The sequence below is a fragment of the Palaemon carinicauda genome, chromosome 19 (assembly GCF_036898095.1).
Source record: "Palaemon carinicauda isolate YSFRI2023 chromosome 19, ASM3689809v2, whole genome shotgun sequence".
NCBI classification, from domain to species: domain Eukaryota; kingdom Metazoa; phylum Arthropoda; class Malacostraca; order Decapoda; family Palaemonidae; genus Palaemon; species Palaemon carinicauda.
Window position 1 is genome coordinate 3,641,330 of NC_090743.1, and position 23,312 is coordinate 3,664,641.

At 34.3% G+C, this 23,312-nt stretch overlaps 2 protein-coding genes across 2 annotated transcripts in view; one reads left to right on the forward strand and one right to left on the reverse strand.

Annotated features, from left to right (window-relative positions):
- Positions 1–1,739: 1,739 nt before the first annotated feature.
- On the forward strand, positions 1,740–21,780 carry LOC137658404 (alkaline phosphatase-like). The gene is made up of 12 exons (XM_068393087.1): positions 1,740–1,836; positions 6,325–6,429; positions 9,661–9,776; positions 10,224–10,416; positions 10,624–10,796; positions 10,961–11,159; positions 12,461–12,594; positions 13,483–13,681; positions 14,437–14,537; positions 15,580–15,703; positions 16,832–17,087; positions 21,644–21,780. Coding segments are annotated over exons 1-12 (1,695 nt in total). The 5' UTR covers positions 1,740–1,742; the 3' UTR covers positions 21,645–21,780.
- Positions 20,724–23,312, reverse strand: part of LOC137658403 (ankyrin repeat and SOCS box protein 3-like) — a 41,625-nt gene continuing 39,036 nt past the window's right edge. The window contains exon 14 of the mRNA XM_068393086.1: positions 20,724–21,887. Coding sequence (XP_068249187.1) covers positions 21,534–21,887 — 354 coding nt within the window. The 3' untranslated portion in view covers positions 20,724–21,533. The remainder of the gene's footprint in view (positions 21,888–23,312) is intronic.

Consider the following 23,312-nt stretch of genomic DNA (forward strand, 5'->3'; position numbering starts at 1 on the left):
GTTCCCCAATTTTGTTTTATATCTTCCCAATATTTGTCTTGATAATCAATATACGATTATATTGTAGATTATATTCAGTTTGATTAACTACTGTTGCATTATATCGATTTCCTTTATCAAACGAAATTATCTAGTTCCCCAATTTTGTTTTATATCTTCCCAATATTTGTCTTGATAATCAATATACGATTATATTGTAGATTATATTCAGTTTGATTAACTACTGTTGCATTATATCGATTTCCTTCATCAAACTGAATTATTATTTTTACTAGCTAAGCTAAAACATAGTGAGACATTGAAATGAATAAACTACTAGAGAATTGATAATTCAAATAACGTATTTTAAGAACAGTAACAACATTCAAATAGATCTTTCATTAATAAACTATAGAGACTTATGTCAGCTTAGCAATTCATTATATAAAAATATTCGCTGCAAGTTCGACCTTCAAAAGTTCCAAACATGATTTATTTCCATTATAGCTATAATTTAGTAGCTAAATCAAATATTGGTAATTTAAAAAATTTCGTTTGTAGTTATATTATTATTATTATTATTATTATTATCATTATTATTATTATTATTATTATTATTATTATTATTATTATTATTATTATTAGCTAAGCTACAACCCTAGTTGGAAAAGCAGGATGCTATAAGCCCAGAGGCTCCAACAGGGAAAACAGCCCAGTGAGGAGGGAAAAAAGGAAAATAGAATATTTTAAGAACAGTAACGACATTAAAATAAATATCTCCTATATAAACTATAAAAACTTCATCAAAACAAGAGTAAGAGAAATAAGATAGAATAGTGTGCTCGAGTGTACCCTCAAGCAAAGGTTGTCTTTAAGACTCGTCCGAAAAATTTCACAAAGATTCCGCCAGAGGTTGAATTCACGACAGAAAGCCTAGATGGATGAAAGGAAAGGGGATTTTTTTTTTTATCTTTTTATTTAACAATTAAATTGTTTACAATCACAATATTTCCAGTATGATTACAGTCTACAATAGCATTTTTACATACACATAAACCATCTAAATTAACAATTTACACATCTTGATTTGGATTTTTAGCTACTCAAAAACAATAACTAAAATATAACACGAATAAATTGAGCTCTCCATCTGCTGAACTATGTGAAAATAGGGAAGTGGAGGTGTAATACTCACAGTTCACTTCTACTTAAGAGATATGAATATGAATTGCCATGGATTTTGGAAGCCAACTTTAACCTTGTAAAGAAATTGTGATTAGAATTCGTGTCTCGGATTACAATCAGTAAAAATTATGTAATTTCAGTCTTATATGTATGAATTTGGGCCATAAAGCTACCTAGCACTAGGGCCTTGGAGGTCATTCAGAGCAAGTGCTCAACTGAGAGAAATCCATGCAATTGCAAAATGAAGTGAAATTTAATAGATTTGACAGGAAGATAAAAGAAAGGAAGCAGACACTGAAATGTAGTCGAGGGCTAAAGAGTGGGTAGCTGGATGCTGAAAGGACGCTGAGCAGTGAAGGCACTAAACATAAGTGTACCATTGTTATTTGCTAAAAAAAAAATTTTTTATTTGTTCATAGATGTGGTACCTGATGGTAGTTCTCTTGTAATATCACTCGCAGAAATATTATACAGTAGGAAGTAGCCGAGGGGAACTTCCACCAGGACGACATGGCTATCTCACCCAAAAATAGATTTTTCCTACGTCAAAATAACTTTCTTTTTTAATTTCTTTACAGATGTTGCCACTTCGTCTCGTCACAACTGTGCTGTTCTTAGTGATTGGTTATAGCGGGGCCACAATTTACCCACGTCCGAGTGAGAGAGATAATGGTGAGTTTTTCTTTTGAATTTTCTGTTATTTCATTTATCTTTATGGGCATTGGAGTGAACTCTACACATAACTGAACATTAAAATATTCTCTTTTATGTCACTTTTTTTTTTACTTGTTTTAAATGTCAATATATTTTAAAACATATCCGTAGAACTCAGTACTTTAAATTAGTTTATTCATTTGTTTCCTATAATTTCCCAGTTTAATTCATTTTGAAATCAAAGTCTCTAGTGTATTGCCATAAATATCTGATGTTTAATCAGCCCTGTGTATTTAGAATTCTTATCTACTATAGCGTTCTGCTCCAAGGCAGGTCCTTTCATTGGTTAGACACCTTCCATAGTTCTCTATTCGTGGCCACAGTCTCCCTCCCTTCAGGTCATCTAGCATCGACTTCCTTTTCCATCCTTTAGGTCTTTGTCCTTCAAATTTGTCTTATATAATGTCCTTCAGTAACCTATCTCCTCTTAAAATGTGTCCTATCCATTGTTTCTGCCTTTTCTTTATTGTTGTAATGAGGGTTCCCTCTTCTCCAACTATTCTTAGTAATTCTTCATTTGTCTTGTGGTTTCTCCAACTTGTTTTCAACATCCTCTTCCATATCTACATTTCAAATGCTTCTAGATGTTCCTTGTCTGTTGCTTTTATAGAAATCTTTTCTTCAGTCCAACTTTCTGTTTTCCCAAGCTACCTTACCTTGGGCTATCCTGCTATTAATCTCTTTACAGCTACTTCTATATAATAATACTCTCTCTCTCTCTCTCTCTCTCTCTCTCTCTCTCTCTCTCTCTCTCTCTCTCTCTCTCAAAAGCTACCTTACCTTGGGCTATCCTGCTATTAATCTCTTTACGGCAACTTCTATATAATAATACTCTCTCTCTCTCTCTCTCTCTCTCTCTCTCTCTCTCTCTCTCTCTCTCTCTCTCTCTCTCTCTCTCTCTAAAGCTACCTTACCTTGGGCTATCCTGCTATTAATCTCTTTATAGCTACTTGTATGTAATAATACACTTTTTAAAGATGTTGATAGATTTATATTTTGCTTTCCACTTACTCAAAACATTTTATTTATTTATTGGACACGCAAGTTTCTTTCATTGAAAGTTTTTAAGTTGAACATTCTTATATAGTGGACTTGAATGCAAGTAGATTTGGGTGTACGGATATTCATGACCACTCGAGTTGACTGAGAATCAAAGGTCAAGATCATGTGTCCAAGGATGTTGCTATATGGTTGGGAGAGACTTGCTTTCTGTCGAGTACCCTTCAGAAAGGGTTGAGATGATGCTGTTGATATTGCATACCGATGGAAGGCACAGTGTAAAATCCGGACGTCAGACGTCGGATGCCGTCCGGGAGAATAGAAAAACGCTTGTATCACCGGGAAAGACGCGAAAATACACCTCTTTTTTGTGACTGGTAATGTTCAATGATACTTTCTGTTATTTCCTGAATAAATGTTCGAAAAATATTGATTTATTTTCATTTGATTGAGAATAATCTCAATCGGACGTCAACATTACACTATGTACTAAGTGATATTCTCAATAACATGAAAATAAACTAATATTTTTTCGAACATTTATTCAGAAAATAACAGAAAGTATCAGTGAACATTACCAGTCACAAAATAAAAGAGGTGTATTTTCGCGTCTTTCCCGGTGATACAAGCGATTTTCTATTCTCCCGGACGGCATCCGACGTCCGGATTTTACACTGTGCCCAGATGGAAAGGCCAGACTAAGGCCCCTCTACTCTGTATACCTTAAAAGGTCAATAGCATACTGTACATTATTCCGACATGTAACCTAAATAATCAGCTTCTCTGCCTATCAGTAAAAAACCACTGTGTCCCATGACTGTGCAAAAAGGGAGGGAAATTATGAGAGAGAATAATGAATGTGGGTTTACTCACACACTTGGCAAACGCTCATAACACATTACGCATAATGCTTGCCAGAACAGAGAAGCATTGAGGTAATATTAAATTGCAAGTGAAGTGAGCCATGGCGGAGCAAATATCAATTGAACTGATTAATTGGATAAGTAAAAAAATGCACATACACACACAAGTTGTGTTTGGTGGAGTAACCAAAGGTTTCCTGTTGTTAGCAGGAGAGGTAGATTTCTATGTCACGTCGGAAAACTGCCAACGGTTTTGGGGTCAGTTTAAATATAAAGTAAAATTTATATTCTTCTACCTTACCAACGTCCCCCGTAACTTCTTTTTCAAATTTGCTGTCCAACCTCTTTTAAATTTTACTTTATATTTAAACTGCCCCAACCCGCCATTGGCAGTTTTCCGACGTCTTCTTTGTTAAAATGGGAAAAGATGCAGATAAAGAAGAAGACGACGTCGGAAAACTGCCAATGGTTTTGGGGGCAGTTTAAATGTAAAGTAAAATTTAAGAGAGATTGGACAGAAAAATTGAAAAAAAAAAGTTACAGGGGACGTTGGTAAGGTAGAATATAAATTTTACTTTATATTTAAACTGTCCCAACCCGCCATTGGCAGTTTTCCGACGTCGTCTTTTTTAAATGGGAAAAGATGCAGATAAAGAAGACGACGACGTCGGAAAACTGCCAATGGTTTTGGGGTCAGTTTAAATAAAAAGTAAAATTTATATTCTTCTACCTTACCAACGTCCCCCGTAACTTTATTTTTCAATTTTGCTGTCCAAACTCCCTTAGGGTTTACTTTATATTTAAACTGCCCCAACCCGCCATTGGCAGTTTTCCGACGTCTTCTTTGTTAAAATGGGAAAAGATGAAACCCTTCCTTTCCCTTCCTATCCTCTCTGCCTTAATCTACCTAACATTGCACGAGGGTCTGCCCCTCTCTTTTACTCTCCTCCTATACTTCTTTTTCCCCCTTTTTTTTTCTTACTCTTTCCCATCCCGAGTTCCTGCCTTCGGGCTATAAACTGGATTGTATCCAGGGGTACTCATCCTTATCCCCCCTTCACCACTTCCCTATCCTTACCCTTGGCTTGGCAGATAAAGAAGACGACGACGTCGGAAAACTGCCAATGGTTTTGGGGGCAGTTTGAATATAAAGTAAAATTTAAGAGAGATTGGACAGCAAAATGGAAAGAAAAGGAACTGGGGACGTTGGTAAGGTAGAACGATATAAATTTTACTTTATATTTAAACTGCCCCAACCCGCCATTGGCAGTTTTCCGACGTCGTCTTTGTTAAAATGAGAAAAGATGCAGATAAAGAAGACGACGACGTCGGAAAACTGCCAATGGTTGTGGGGGCAGTTTAAATATAAAAATAAAATTTAAGAGAGGTTGGACAGCAAAATGGAAAGAAAAGTTACAGGGGACGTTGGTAAGGTAGAAGAATATAAATTTTACTTTATATTTAAACTGCCCCAACCCGCCATTGGCAGTTTTCCGACGACTCCTTTGTTAAAATGGGAAAAGATGCAGATAATGAAGAAGACGACGTCGGAAAACTGCCAATGGTTTTGGGGGCAGTTTAAATGTAAAGTAAAATTTAAGAGAGATTGGACAGCAAAATGGAAAGAAAAGGAACCGGGGACGTTGGTAAGGTAGAAGGGTATAAAGCAATTGCAGCCAGAGGCAAGAAGAAACACTGCAAAGACCCATAATTAATGCCTACAGTTGATCGAGTGCGGTGTACTGACAGCACTACAGCTACAAAAATGATGAAATGCAAACCAATGCTGTAATTTCTTTCACCATATTCCGATTACTTTTTTTTTTATCTTTTTATTAAAAAGTTAAATTAATTTTTTTTTTACAATCACAATATTTACAGTATGATAACATTCAATAGCATTTTTCTATAAACTTAACCCATCTAATTTGATAATTTACAAAATTAATTTTTTTTATAAACATAACCCATCTAATTTGATAATTTACAAAATTACATTTTTCTATAAACATAACCCATCTAATTTGATAATTTACAAAATTAGATTTTTCTATAAACATACCCATCTAATTTGATAATTTACAAAATTACATTTTTCTATAAACATAACCCATCTAATTTGATAATTTACAAAATTACATTTTTCTTCAAACATAACCCATCTAATTTGATAAATTACAAAATTACATTTTTCTATAAACATAACCCATCTAATTTGATAAATTACAAAATTACATTTTTCTATAAACATAACCCATCTAATTTGATAATTTACAAAATTAAATTTTTCTATAAACATAACCCATCTAATTTGATAATTTACAAAATTAAATTTTTTTATAAACATAACCCATCTAATTTGATAATTTACAAAATTATTTTTTTATAAACATAATCCATCTAATTTGATAATTTACAAAATTAAATTTTTCTATAAACATAACCCACCTAATTTGATAATTTACAAAATTACATTTTTCTATAAACATAACCCATCTAACTTGATAATTTACAAAATTACATATCTTGATTTTTATTTTCAGTTACTCAAAAACAATAATTTATATACTTTTTTGGTGAACAGATTCGGATTACTGGTTAAAGCTGGGCCGAGAAGAAATCGAGGAGGCGTTGCAGAGGCCTAAGCTTACAAATGTTGCAAAAAATGTCATACTTTTCCTCGGAGATGGTGAGTAACCAGATTTTGCATTAATCTTCCTAATCAGGCAGTTTAATCAGTTGAACTTCAGAAGTTCAAACTTGCAGAGAATTTTTCTATGTTGAACAGACTGACATAACTTCCCTTCATAGTCTATATATGATATTTCAATTTTAACATTTTAATATTTAATATCTTTTATCAATTACTTCTTTTATATATATATATATATATATATATATATATATATATATATATATATATATATATATGTATATATATATATGTATATATATGCATATATATATATATATATATATATATACACACACACATATATATATATATATATATATATATATATATATATATATATATATATATATATATATATATATATATATATATATATATATTATTTCCTTTCCCCAGTAGGCTATTTTTATGTTGTTTAATGTTGAACAGACTAACATAACTTCCATTCATAGTCTACATATGACAGGATTATTTTAACGTTGTTACTCATCATAAAATATTTAATATTTTTTATCAATTACATCTTATATAAAGTATAGTTTATTTCCTTTCCTCACTGGGCCATTTTCCCTTTTTGGGCCCTAGGGCTTGTATCATCCTGCTTTTCCAAATAGGATTGTTAGTTCAGCTAGAGTCTATATATGATAGGATTATCTTAACGTTGTTACTCATCATAAAATATTTAATATTTTTTATCAATTACATCTTACATATAGTTTATTTCCTTTCCTCACTGGGCTATTTTCCCTTTTTGGGCCCTAGGGCTTGTATCATCCTGCTTTTCCAAATAGGATTGTTAGTTCAACTAGTAATAATAATAAAATAAAATATTTAATATATTCTATCAATTACATCTTACATGTAGTTTATTTCCTTTCCTCATTGGGCTATTTTCCCTTTTTTTGAGTCTTAGGGCTTGTAGCATCCTGCCTTTCTGAATATAATTGTTAGTTCAACTATTAATAATAATAAACAGATCGATTAATGTTATCAACTCTATATTACCATTGTACTTTGAGTTAATTTATTATATTATTTATTTTTTATAAACTCATTTTATATTATTGTAGAAAAGACACTGCTTTGTTGTTGAAATTCCTTTTTTTTTTTATTAATTATTTGTTCTAAAGCATTACAACTGACCCTAAACTATTACCTGATATTATTATTATTATTATTATTATTATTATTATTAATATTTATTATTCATTATCATTATTATTCATTATTATTATTTATTATTATAATTATTATTTTTATTATTATTATTATTATTATTATTTATTATTATTATTTATTATTCATTATCATTATTATTATTAATTATTATTATTATTATTATTATTATCATTATTATTATTATTACTAGCTAAGCTACAACCCTACTTGGAAAAGCTAAGCCCAAGGGCTCCAACAGGGAAAAGTAGCCCAGTCAGAAAAGGAAATAAGGAAACAAAAAACTACATGAGAAGCAAAAAATAATGAATATGATATATCTAATAACGGCAACAACGTTAAAGTAGATCTTTCATATATAAATCATTAATAGAGACTTATGTCAGGCTGTTCAACATAAAAACATTCACTGCAAGTTTGAACTAATGATTGATTGATTGATTTGAAGTTCTCTGGCATCCTGTTGAACTAATGAAGTTTCGCCGATTTAACTGCCTTATTAAGGAAGATCATTCCACAATCTTTTCATCATTATAGATGTGTCCTTGACTGAACATTTAAAATATTATTCTCTTTTATGTCCCATCTTTTTTTTTTTTATTTGTCCTAAATGTCTATATATTTTTAGACATTTCAGTAACACTGTACTTTAACCTAGTTTATTTATTTGTTCTCTATAATTTCCCAGTTTAATTAACTTTGAAATCAAAGTCTCTAGGGGATTGCCATAAATATGAGTTACTGTAGATCTTATTAACAATAGTACATTCCCTGATTAGTTTCATGAAAAAAGGGATTATGACGAAGGAAAAATCTATTTCTGGGGAGATACCTGTGACACCCGATGAAAAGGGTCCTTCTCATCTCTTTTCTGATATAAATACTTATCAGAAAAGAGATAAGAAGGACCCTTTTCACCGGGCGTCACAGGTCGACCCAAAAAATCCATTCTTCACAGTGATTAGGAAGCCATGTTTCTGACGATAGACATTTCTAGAGTAGAATTTTTGGGTCCCCTTGGAATATCATAATTTGTCTTTTTTTTACATACTGTATATAAAAAGTTATATATAACATTAATGCTAAATGCCTTTATGTAATGCTAGCAATGAGAGTACATTAAAATTATCTACAAGTCACTAAATGTGTATATTAGGTCTACCAAATATCTAGTCATATGTAGGTCTATATAAGCAGTATAAAACTGCAGTCTCAAAATCATACACATTGGCCAAATGATGACTTAGTAATCCATATTAATAATTTGCCTGTCAAAAAGGTCAAGACTTAAACAAATATTTATGTTTCTTCAGGGACCCTCTTGATTAGATTTGAGCTGTCTGAGGTAATTAAAAAGCTGACCTTATAGGGATCCCATGTTCTAAGTAAATAGTTGAATCTGTACTTTTATTTTGGTATGAATCTGACGATGTCGACAGGAATAAGATCCCATGTTCTGTATAAATGCAATGAATAACCACTTATGTTTCAGTATGAATCTGATGATGTTAGCAAGACAGGAGCGCTATAGTCAATTCTTTTTAGTGAGGCAGATTTACACCAACTCGCAGGGGTGCCCTTTTAGCTCGGAAAAGTTTCCTGATCACTGATTGGTTGGGCAAAATAATTCTAACCAATGAGATAACTGGAAACTTTTCCAATCTAAAAGGGCACCGCTGCGAGTCAGTGCAAAGGAGCCTCATTAAAAAAAATTGAGTATAGCTCACATCAAGAGACTTGATATGTGTTATATTCATGGTTTGGCTGTTTTGATTTTTACTCGTATCATGCAGTATCTCCCTCTACATTTTTTAAGAAGCTAACTTTACAAAATGGTAGAAAAGAGACAATTTTATGTAGGTCAAGCTCACCTTTTCAGCATATAGTAATAGATCTCTCTTTGTTTACCATGAAAGTATGGTATATTAACTCTAACGTTGGTAAAAACCGGCAATTCTGATAAGACGTCACACTCAGGGAATGCAGATAAGACGTTTCTAGTTTTCGCTCCTTAAATAAGCACAATAACATTCTATTGATTTGATGCAGGTATGGGCATCACTGTAAATACTGCTGGTCGTATTTACAAGGGCCAGAAACAAGGTCAATCAGGAGAGGAAGGATATCTCGTTTGGGATAGGTTTCCCAACCTCGGTCTTCTGAAGGTAAATACACTGTTAGAAAAGAAATAGGAATGGAGGTCAAGTAGAAGGAATGCCTATGGTAACCCCCATAGAGTGCTCATGAGTGAAATAAGTTAGTCTATAAGTCGAGTGAAACGGCATTACATCTAAAATAAAATGTATTTTTGATTAAAGAAACCACCATCAACTGTGTATAAGCTTTTAGTAATCTTGGGTGTTTCTTGGCCACAGCTTTCCTTCTATTTACATAATTCTGAATTTGCACATTGCAGCCATCCTATTCTCTTATTTGTCTGAGAGTGATTATATATTTAGTAACTTTCTTTTCGTGTCGGATTAAAACTTTGGTTAATGACAGATTCACGTTCCTTCCCTAATGCATTAATCCTGTACGTATTCTCATAAATTAGAGCCATCTATAAACAACTCTCATACATTTATATTCTTGCTGGTGAATACAAACTACAGACTTACAACTTGGATAAGCAAGTGTCAGACAGTGGAGCAACAGCCACAGCGTTTCTTACTGGAGTAAAGGCCAACTACTACACAATTGGAGTTAACGGTCACGTTAAGTACGAAGACTGCGCGGCTTCTCTCAAAGAAGAAAACAGGGTTGAGAGTATTATAGAATGGGCCCAGGAGGCTGAGAAAGATACCGGTAAGTTTTGAGGCTTTATATTCATTTGTGATTAACAAAAACACACTTCAACATAAGTCTCTCTTTGTAGTTTATGAATGATGGATTCCATTTTAATTCCTATATTTTTCACCATATAACTTCTACCTTCTATTAAATCTCACAAATTTTTTGGACATAAAAAAATCCCATTTTGCATCTAAGACATTAGAAATTTGTTACAATCAGGTTTTGTGACAACAACAAAAGTCACACACGCGACTCCAGCTGGATCATATGCAAAGACAGCCAGCCGGAAATGGGAATGTGACAGAAAGATGGTAAAATATGGCCCCGATGCCATGAAGTGCAAAGACATCGCTCGGCAATTAGTGGAAGATGAACCTGGCAAGAATATTAAGGCAAGTTATTCACTTATTAAAATAAAAAAAATGTATTGTATTCTCAGGACATTGCACTGTTAACAACCCGAATTGTTTTTTTCGTCAGCTGCTCCTCTCTGGCTTTGAATCTATTATGTTAAAAGTAACAATAGCAAGTAACTCTGCCCCTCGATCTTTCCTAGGTCATCATGGGAGGTGGACGCCAGGAAATGGGAGCACCAAAGAGAGACAATGGGGATCCTTCTTGCAGGAGGATTGATGGTATGAACTTAGTCAAAGACTGGATTGATCACAAGACGGAAAATGACGAGAGCTACGCCTATGTTACAAATACCCAGGAATTACTGGCCATTGACACAAGTGACACCGAATATATCCTTGGTAAGATGTGATTGTTTGATACTTTTCCATCCATGCATCTATGCATGCTTGATACTGTATTGTAATCCTTTGACAGGAAGAATAAGTAAAAATACATACCTCTCTTCTTTCATCAAGAAAAAATACATACCACTCTTCTTTCATCAATAAAAAATACATACCACTCTTCTTTCATCAAGAAAAAATACATACCACTCTTCTTTCATCAATAAAAATTACATACCACTTTTCTTTCATCAAGAAAAAATACATACCACTCTTCTTTCATCAAGAAAAAACACATACCACTTTTCTTTTACGAAAAATGCATCTTTCTTCTTTATCAAGGAAAAATACATACCACTTTTCTTTTAAGAAAAATTCAGTACATACCACTCTAATATAAAGAAATAGTTATGTGTAAAAGACTAAAAAGTGAGTGCAAAAAGGATGTTGTGAAGAGCTCCTAAGTAATGCTTACAGTATACTGCTTGAAGGGTATTGATGGCACTAAACCTCCCCTCCACAGGGTACTGATGATTCATGACTATGTGTTGTTCATGGGACACGAGTCCTCTTCTATACTTTATAAAAATTGTAGAATTTTTTCCTTTGCCGACAAAACCTTTCTATAACGAATGACTTTTTCCCTTTTATTTGTCCCTCAAGAATGGAAGAGGCCAGGGACAGGACAATGTCCTAGAGAATGACATACAGTACAGTAATTCACATATGATCAATGCCCAAGCTCCCTCTACATTGAGCTAGGACCATGGAGGGCTAGGCAGTGGATGCTGATAACAAGTAGACCTATAGGCTCCCCTAAACCCCAAATCCCTAGCTCACAAGGATGGTGAGGTTGCAGACACTACTACAAACTATTGACCTTAAGCTGGTTTCAAACCCCCGTTCAACAGATGGCCAGGCAGGGAAGTTTCCAATAATGTACCACAGCCCTAACTTTTGCGTGAAACATTCCACAGATGACGAGAAGATGATTCCATGATGTCATGAAATTAAATTAATGTCTTCTTCTTCTTCTTCTTTGTCTGCATCTTTTCCCACTTTTATGTGGGGTCGATGTTTCTGCCCAGCGTTCTCCATCTACCCTAATCTCACAGTCTTCACTGGCCATATTGGTTTTGGCTAATTTTTTTTTTTTTTTATGGACAGATGCCTTTCCTGCCGCCAACCCTCCCCATTTACTCGGGCTTGGGACCAAGTTGAGGCTAGCTTGCCCCCCCCTCACTGGCTGGGTTGGTCAATGCAGGGTCTAAGAGGATTGCAACTTATGTCTAATCATCTTTATTTCTTTCCTTCAGGTTTGTTCGATGATACTCACATGCCTTACGAGACTGACAGAGACACTAGTTCAGAGGGCTGTCCTCACATCAAGGAAATGGTTGAGGTCGCCATCAAACGTCTGAGCAATAGTGAAAATGGGTTTTTCCTTTTGGTTAGTTATCGTTGTTTTTCAAAATGACTTCCTCGGGTTATAACAGAGATCTGTTGCTACTTGTTGTAAATCCTGTTTTGATTAAATTACAAGACTATTATTATTATTATTATTATTATTATTATTATTATTATTATTATTATTATTATTAGCAGCTAAATTACACCTCTAATTGGAAAATTAGGATGCTATAAGCTCAAAGGCTCCAACAGGGAAAAATAAACTAGTGAGGAAAGGATATACTGTAAATATAGTACGGTACTGAATTCTATTTTGCTAATGCAATATCAAAGCCAAAATCAAATTAATAAAAACTTACATTATACGGAAACTTAACTAGGCCAAAAAAAAAAACAACATAAATATAGAATGATAAAATGAAACCCTAAAAAAAAAGTATTACAATTCCGATTCCTTTTGTGAAAGTTGTGTTGTATCCAAAAATTGAAAGTCAAACCCATTGTAATCCGAGGACATTCTGTATTTTAAATGGTGTGACTTGCTTTGTATTTGTTAACTACCAAAACTTTGTATCTTTCACAGATTCTATTCTACTGTATATCCAAATATGTTGTTACTGTTTTTAGAATGATTTATTGTTAATTTGTTCTCATCATTTATTTATTTCCTTTCCTCGCTGGGCTATTTTTTCCTATTGGAGCCCTAGGGCTTATAATATCTTGCTTTTCCAACTAGAGTTGTAGCTTGGCTAGTAACAATAATAATAATAATAATAATAATAATAATAATAATAATAATAATAATAATAATAATAATAATAATAATAATAATATCAGCATTAAAGAGAAATAAGACTTGATATCAGGGAAAGCTTTGGGTTATATCCCATAACGCACAAGTTTAATAATCTTGTTTCTACTTCTCCAGGTTGAAGGAGGCAAGATTGACAAAGGCTTACACCTCAATTCCCCCAAGAGAGCTGTGGAAGAACTAGTTGCATTTGAGGAAGCTGTGCAACAGGCTCTGAAAATGGTGAACATGGAAGAGACTTTAGTCATCGTCACGGCAGACCACTCCCACGTCATGTCCATGAATGGCTACCCTCCCAGAGGGAACGATATTCTAGGTAAGATGCCGTTTCCATCTTTTATGTGTTTAACCCTTTTACCACCAAAGGACGTACTGGTACGTTTCACAAAACTCATCCCTTTACTCCCACGGACGTACCGGTACGTTCTTGCAAAAAACTGCTATTTAAATTTATTTTTACATAATTTTGATAATTATTTTAGAAACTTCAGGCATTTTCCAAGAGAATGATACCAACCTGACCTCTCTATGACAAAAATTAAGGCTGTTAGAGCAATTTAAAAGAAATATACACCAAAATGTGATGGGAAAAAAGTAACCCCTTGGGGGTTAAGGGTTGGAAATTTCCAAAAAGCCTGGGGGTAAAAGGGTTAAGGGGTGAAGAATGTTATATAAACTCATTACCTGTTTATACCTGTAGTTTAAATCATTGTATAGGGCTCACTTGCAAAAAAATGTCTTTTCAGAGTAGCTTTGAAAAAACCAAAACTGAAAAAGAACATAGATTGGTAGCAGATGCTAAAAACAGGCTGGAGTATCATGTCACACCCTCAATCAGCTTGATCTACAAGAATAATCTAAAATTAAGAGATCAGTGATTGGAGAAAACCATTGTTTACACTAAGGTTTTCACATACATCTTTGTCAAACATTTATTTTTATCGCAGCCGAGCATTTTGCCAAGAGAATGAATAGCAGACGAATTTCAGGAAAGTTTTGTAGGAATAATTTCTTTGAAAAACCTTTGTGTAACATCATACGGAAATCAATAATATTTCTTCGGACTCTCAGGTATTGTTACGGAAAGCGACGATATATCGGATGGACTCCCATACACAACGCTGACCTTCGCAAATGGGCATGGATTTAATTACTCCTGGAATGGAATAGAGGTGAGGAATAAAAAGATACATTTAATAAGAGGTGAGGAATAAAAAGATACATTTAATAAAAGATGAGCTAAAGCAATTGTATATTTACTACATATAATGTCATATATTCATCATCAGTAGTGTCAGTGTAAAGATGCTAAATAGGATTATGAGTGGGAAATTTGATGTTTGTAGATAATTTCAGTACCAAGACAGTGAAAAGAAAGTACAGTAAATATATAATTTAAAAGTGTTTAAAAGACAATTAAGTGTAAATATGAGAGAGTAAGGTATAAGGTGAAAACCAGGAAGAGGCAGTAATGGTTGATAATAAAATAATAGGAAATAGGAAGGGCTGGAGGAGAGATGAACCACAACATATGCTAAGCAAGAGGTTTGGAGTATCATAGAAAAAAAATTGGTTTTGAGGATGGAGATTGAGAGACATCTTTGTCAATTCTTTTACAAAAGTAAAATGTGGATATCAATTAGTTAAGTTGATTGAAAGGATTTATGATTGTGGGTCAGAAGTCGTGGGAAACCTTCAACGCTAAGTTGCAGCATGACGGAAAAATTAAAGAGGCTGAATAGCAAGATGGAAGAAAGGAAGTGGGAATGGGGGAATAGTAGAAGGCTGAAAAGGGAGCACATCTATGGACCAAAAGAATGCTGCAGAGGCCTTTGATTAATACGTAAATTGCACTGCTAGAGGTGCACTGACAGCATTCCCCCTCCCCAAAAGGAAAATACAGTATGGATGTCGGATGTATTGGAAATAGAAAAACCTTGGAAGCTGATAGTAGGTGAAAAGACTGATCATTGTTTTGAGATAGCCTAGCCTTTTGAGGAAAACAATGCCAGAAAGAGTAAAGTGGAAAACTGCTGTACGAGACTAGGACCTCAACACACGGGAAGCGAAAAACTGCATGCACAAAAAAATGGCAATGATGTAGTGTTTGTAAGCAGGGTTTGACATGATACTAATTAGATTTTTATACAAGTTTATAGTGCAATTTATCACTGAAATATTCTAACCATTTAATTTTGATTATTTCCTTTACAGGTTGTCAGACCAAACCTTACTGGTGTAGATACAACACATAAGGACTACGTTTCTCTGGCCGGCATGCCGACATATTACGACTCGGAGACTCATGGTGGCGAGGATGTAGCGGCATTCGCGATAGGTATGGGAAACTTAACGTCTTTTTATACATATTTATGAGACCTGGTGAGTGAGCAGCTATCTAGGTTAAAAGGTGGCTCATGAGCAGCAGAGGTAAAGGACAGGATAATGTACAATATTATTATTACTTGCAAAGCTACAACCCTAGTTGGAAAAGTAGGATGCTATGAGGCCAAGGGCTCCAATAGGGGAAAATAGCCCAGTGAGAAATATAAATAAGAAAACATAGAAAAGTGTGCCTGAGTGTACCCTCATGCAAGAGAACTCTAATCCAAGATTAGAGCTCAAGCCCCTCTCCACCCAAAGTAGGCCCAGAGGAGGCCCGGAAATGGCTTCTGACGAGTCAGTAGGTAGATCTATAGGCTTGTAGATCACAAGGACAGCTGGTAAAGTTGCAGACACTGCTAGAAACTAAAGGTATTGGGCTTGTGTGAGGCTAAAAGTCCTAACTCTCAGATTGCAAGACAGGGAAGTTTCCAATAGCACAAACCTAACAAATTAAGTAAAATTATACTAGGTTAATAAATTTTCAATTGCAGAGATTTTGTCATAAAATATATTTTCATAATCAAATACAGAAAAAATTAGACTCTATAAGAACTTGATTCACAAATCTACACCCAACCAGATGTAAGAACTGCCTTATTTGGTTAGTGGCCACCACACTTAACCTACCTAGTTTGAAAACCCAATTCCTTCTCAGAGATATTGAATTTTTTGTAGTATTAATGCAAACAAAAAATACAGTAATATTTAACACAAGTTCATTCTTCATTGATGACTTCCCTTTATTTCCTGTATTGTTTATGCAAGAATGTTGCATTGTTTTCATGGTAGACTTAAAAGGCATGTATTGATACAGTTGTGAACAGTATTCATACACAAAAGTTTTTTCTATATATTTCTACTTTATAGATTTATGATAAGATAGATTTATTTTTATCAAATTCAATATACTGTATACTGTATATATTTTCACAGTATACAAGAGTTGAGGTTAATCAATTATTAGAAAATCATACATCATACAGCACAGTAAACAGTATATATTTTCATCCTATAATAAACTTCATAATTAACAAAATGTAGATTTCTGATTTTGCTCTACTTGAATTATATTTCATTTCAGGACCGATGGCCCATCTCTTCCACCGAGTCCACGAGCAGTCCTACGTGGCCCACGTTATGGCATATGCCTCCTGCATTGGTCCTTACAAGGACTGCCCTCGCCAAATAGAAAACAGACCATCTGCTGTATATGAGATAGTAAAAAATCAAAACAAGAAACACTCTAAAATGGGTTCTTCGAGTTCTCCAGCAGTCTGGCCCAGTAGCATAATTGTCCTCTTACTTACAATCCTCTCACTGAGACGAGCGAGAGCTTGGTAGGTATTTATAGTCGCTTATGTTTGGGAAAGTATCGTACAGTAGACAGACCCCGTTATGACTGTTATTATTTTTTTCATTATTTAATAATTTTGTGGAGAAAATGGGGCTACTTTCCTCGCATGTTAGCGGTAAGGGCAGTTTCTAAGAATACTGTATAAGTAGATGCCCTGTTTCTTCCCCTGAAATTCCTTTCTTTCATATTTAGTTTAATTTTAAGTCAGTGAATATTTAAATGAAGACAGTCTTAACCCTTTTACCCCCAAAGGACGTACTGGTACGTTTCACAAAAGCCATCCCTTTACCCCCATGGACGTACCGGTACGTCCTTGCGAAAAAATGCCATAAAAATTTGTTTTTCATATTTTTTGATAATTTTTTTGAGAAAATTCAGGCATTTTCCAAGAGAATGAGACCAACCTGACCTCTCTATGACCAAAATTAAGGCTGTTAGAGCAATTTACAAAATATATACTGCAAAATGTGCTGGGACAAAAATAACCTCCTGGGGGTTAAGGGTTGGAAATTTCCAAATACCCCGGGGGTAATAGGGTTAATTAAACTAGATCTAATTTACACTATTGGCAATAATAAACAAGGAAGAATGGGCTGTGAAACCCCTTCCCAAGGTCAACAAAGGTTCGTAAGTAGGGTCCCGAATTATGCGAGAATTTGGTCGATTAATGACCTCGTTTAAATGGAAAATCGCGAATTTCGAAACACACAACAGAAATAATTCCATTGTGGCCATGGCAACCAGCAATTTGCCTATTCAAATGTGTTTACTACTCATTTCCAATACTTTCTTTGTACTATACTGTATTTCTATATAATATCAAATTGTTCTTGTAAATAAATAAAACATTTAATATACTTAAAAGTTCTAATAACTTGAAAAATGGTTAAAATTACAACCAGGATAGGTGTAAACACCATATATTTCCCGTTATAACACAACCCAAAATACAGACAAATTTTAATGTTTGTCATATCTATTGTATAATACAACTGGTGAATAGCAAAACCATCACTCTATAGACTAGCTTGTTGTATGATTGAAAATCCAGAATTATCAAAATAAAGGCGATTTTATATCATGCGTTTCCTAAACACGCTAAAAAGCAGAATAGAAAACGACAACCAATGTTTTATTTACGTTTAACTCTGATCACAACGAAGAAACAGACGCATTTATACATCTGTGTTTTTTAATTGACAGCAATTTTACCAAGTATAGATTATATGTTGAATTTGTTATTACCAATGTTCTAATTATTTTTTATTAGAACTTTCAAATAAATGAAATGAATGCCATTTATGAAATGTTTTTCTTTATGATGCCGCCTGAAACGGAAACCTTCCATTTGTTTACGCTCCATCTTCGATCATAATAAACAAACGAATGCATTAAACACACATGATCTAAGTCATAACTAATGATATTACAAACATTTAGTAAACATTATGTTATTACAAATATTTTACTTACCGTATCCATATAAATTCCTAAATTCGTAGCAAAGCTGGAAATTTTTTTTTCCTTATGCGTTTAATCCACAATAGCAAACTGCCGCTAATGACAGAGTGATAACTTACGATAATTCTAAACTGTTACGAAAGATAATTGTCCTTTCCATATCCAAAATACTTTTCCTAACTTCAGTTATAAGTCAACTTGTACCCACCTCAATTATGGATCCATATGCAAAAAAGGTAAAAGAAGAAAGTACTAGACCTATTTTTAAAGTCACCGAACAATTAGGTTACCGCTATAACGTTCGATGTGAGAGAGAGAGAGAGAGAGAGAGAGAGAGAGAGAGAGAGAGAGAGAGAGAGAGAGAGAGAGAGAGAGAGAGAGAGAGAGAGAGAGAGAGGGATGGTTTTAAAGTACTAAACAATAAATATGATAGGTTATAACACATTGGTGTTTATGTAATATTAACTGTATAGATGGTTTGAATAAGTTAAGAAATGGTGTAAACAATTCTTTGTTATTGTATTCGCGCGGAAGCTAGACATCAGCTGATGTGATCACAGCCAAAAGTAAAACAAAAATAAGTTAGCAATACTCGATTTTTAAAACACACCCGAAATTTTACAACATAAGTACATGTTTTATTATAGCGCAATTGACATTTAAAGAGTAAAAATTTTCTGGAATAGAATGGTGTTTCCTAAAAAATAGTGGTTTGCTGACGAAATCGGTTACCGTATTTTAAGCTATGATTGAAATGGATGTATACACGGTATAATTTTTTCGTTTTGTATTTAATTGACACTTCAAGAAAACCGATTTTGGTTTCTTCATCTATTTGTAAGTATTGTATAACGAGAGAGAGAGAGAGAGAGAGAGAGAGAGAGAGAGAGAGAGATTATGACGCAGAAGGTTACAGACCTAGAACAGGGGAGGATGAAGGTGGGGGGGGAGTGATGAGATAGGCTGGGTGGACTCGCAGGGGAGACGGTAGGAGACGGGGGAAGGGGGGATTTGGTTGCCAGTGGCTAAAAATAGATTCTGAAAGACGGTAAAGGGAAAAACGAATCCCATCGAATAAACAGAATAAGGAAAGGGAATAAGATTCAGAGGAATAATAGATATAATGGAATGAAAATGACTAGATGGTGTTAGTTGTGATAAGAATAATTTAGATATTTGAAATAAGAGTGTCTGAGGAGGTATAGAAGGAATTCGTGATAAATATAGAGGAATATCAAAGGATACAGTTAGTTTGCATTAAAGGGTTTGTTATCGTTTATCGGCAGTGAATAGCCTAAACTTCGGTAAAGAGTCGTCAATATTTTGTCATATTTTAAACAGTATACATTTGATTTGCAAACATTGGTTTTGTAGAGTAGACGGTAAAATAAAATCTAAAGAGAGAGAGAGAGAGAGAGAGAGAGAGAGAGAGAGAGAGAGAGAGAGAGAGAGAGAGAGAGAGAGAGAGAGAGAGAGATTTCTGCCATCAAATCTCTCTCTCTCTCTCTCTCTCTCTCTCTCTCTCTAGATTTTATTTTACCGTCTACTCTACAAAACCAATGTTTGCAAATCAAATGTATAGCCTACTGTTTAAAATATGACAAAATATTGACGACTCGTTACCGAAGTTTAGGCTATTCACTGCCGATAAACGAACCCAGTCTACTCGTGAAAACCTTGAACGCCCAGAGGGAAAAATAAGGCTTTTAAATATACTGTACTAAACAAAAATAATGCTTTAATATACCATCATTAACACTACCATTACAATTATCGTAAGGTTGGAGAAAGATAAAGATTGCCGAGAACGTAACCACATTTCTGTTTACATTTTGTCAGCTGGACTCGCACCGTTAACAGTTGATTTCATTGTTGATGTGGAATTTTATCCTTAAATAGGCTATTCATTATGAAATTATGTTAATGAAATGTAATGTTAATATTGTTTTGTAACATTTATTATAAATCACCGTATTTAGGGCTACCAATATACTTAAAAAGACTATAGATTTGATACATTTTGTAGTGCTTGACTCGCGAACTTTGAACAGCCTCGTGGATACAGAAAATTTATTTTTGAAAAATAGCGATCGTGGAAAAGGGGAATCGTGTAATTCGAACACGCTTAATTCGGGACCCTACTGTATTACATTCTTTAAACAATTTATTAATTCAAAATTTCCAGAAAGATTTATTCATGCTGAAGACCTTCCACCAAAAACAATCATACTTTACATTAAATCAGGATTAATAAAATTTTCTGTAAAAAATAGGATATAAATTTTATCAAATAAGATAATTTTTAAACTGCATTTATTTGCTGTGTAGAAAAATTTCATGATAAATAAATGAAGAGAATAACTAAACTTACAGTCTTAATTCTGGATTGAAATAAAAAATTCTTCTTCAATGCTGAGGGACGAGATAGTGGAACGGAATAGGGATTATCGTAATTCTGAGCCTGTGAAAATTGCATAGGAATATGGGATGTCTCTGTGGGAGGCAAGAGGTCACGGGTAGCTCTAAGGTTCTGACTTGCTTTTATTAAGATGTCATAACAAATAGTAGTTAATACTTTATAACCTAAAGACATAATTAAATGATGTATATATTGTAAGTCAACATTTTGGAACATAGTGTTACGGTAAACTTACAGTATTACCCTTACTGCATTTATGTTTCGATTTTACTTCTTAAGGTAAAATAAAATGCTCCATTACTGCTTCTTCTTCACTTGACACCAGACAAATTACTTACTTATTTACATTTCTATTCCAACTGAAGTTGTCTAATTATTTACTTTTTCTCAGTTTTCCATTCTCTTTCCACTTGAACTTGCTTCAAATGGAACCTTTTTTTGGAACTTTTCCTCTTCGTTCCACTTCCACTAAAGCAAGCTCATATTAACATTTTTGTAACCATTATTTTTGCTCCCCTCTACATGAGGTAAAACCATAAAAACTCGGTTTCAGGGTCTTCTCCTTTTCCTTCCACTTCGGTTCAAACTAGATGTGCCGCTTTCTTCACTATCGCTGCTCATTCTATCAACACTTTCATCACCAGATTTATGACTTTCAGACCCACCTTCCTTCTCGTCTCTGTCGTCGACGCTGTCACCTGTCCCGGGACTGCCAGCGATGTTTTCCTCTTGGTCGCTAACGCCCTCGTCGATGGGCAACCCTTCCTCAATGTCAGAAGTCGTTAGGTAAGACCTGGGACTGCCCACGTCTTCGTCCTCGCTTTCGGGACCGGGAGATTCTGTTGTGGAGTAATTCGGCATGACACTGAGGGGAGGGTACTGGAAGAGATGAGTTTTCTGGATCTGTTGAATAAAAAAAGGAAAAATCAACTCTAAAGTTTCACTTCAGTGCAGTCATACAATCTTACTTAATCATATCATTCTTCTAAGTAATATAATCTACAGTAATTAATCACATCATTCTCCTGACCAATATAAACTTGATGATTACAGTTTCTTACAGTACTCTACAGTAGGAGCTTGGTTTAGGGATAACATGGAATACAAAGGTCCTCAACTTACAAAGTTAATAGGTTCCTAGAACTGTTTGTAAGCTGAATTGTTTGCATGCAGAATTTATTTTAATTTTGGCCTAAGGTAGGCCTAACCTTAACCTAACTTCCATGCCTACGATCTCCAGCTACAAAAGTAAAAAAAGTCTCGTTTCATATGAAATAAATATCAAGTTAATACAAATGATGTTTTGCTTATTGTATTAACCCTTTTACCCCCAAAGGATGTACTGGTACGTTTCACAAAAGCCATCCCTTTACCCCCATGGACGTACCGGTATGTCCTTGCAAAAAATGCTATAAATTTTTTTTTTTCATATTTTTGATAATTTTTTGAGAAAATTCAGGCATTTTTCAAGAGAATGAGACCAACCTGACCTCTCTATGACAAAAATTAAGGCTGTTAGAGCAATTTAAAAAAAATATACTGCAAAATATGCTAGGAAAAAAATAACCCCCTGGGGGTTAAGGGTTTGAAATTTCCAAATAGCCTGGGCGTAAAAGGGTTAAATAATATAATATTGTTTTATTAGTGTACAAACTTTTGATACAATATCTGAGATTTATAATTTCAGTTGGATTTGTCTTTGTAACTCAGAATGTAAGTCGTGGACCTTCTATGTTCATTTCAGTATACGTCCATGAAATCGCAAATTTTATGAAATAACTTGTATTTTTCCTATCCATATAACCCCAAGTCCTTTAGTAGGTTTAAGATTCTGGCAAGAACTGGCAACCGCATCCCGTACCACTGTAGGCTTGGGTCTGCCAGCACTCTTAAGCCTCCGTTGAGATTCTGACCGTGAAAAATTTTCTTTTGTTATATGTTCATTTTGTCTATGAACTAAAATATTCCTTCGTTTGGGGCCAAATACTGTACAAACAGAACTATACCACAATGAGCAGAATGTCTTTGGTGTAATGATGTACAGTACAGTACTGTACTATCTACAAAGTCTGAAAGTAATATGTTTTAAATATTTGATTTTTGTGACACAGTTCTGGTAGGCCCTGCTGCTTCCTCCGGTGCCTTGGATGACCGCGGAGGTAGCAACAGTAGGGGATTCAGCATTATGAAGCTTCATCTGTGGTGGATAATGTGGGAGGGCGGGCTGTGCCACCCTACCAATACCAGCCGAACTCTGTTGAGTCCCTTGTCAGGGCAGGAGGAACATAGAGAGGAGACGTCCTTTTTTTTGTTTCATTTTTGTTTATG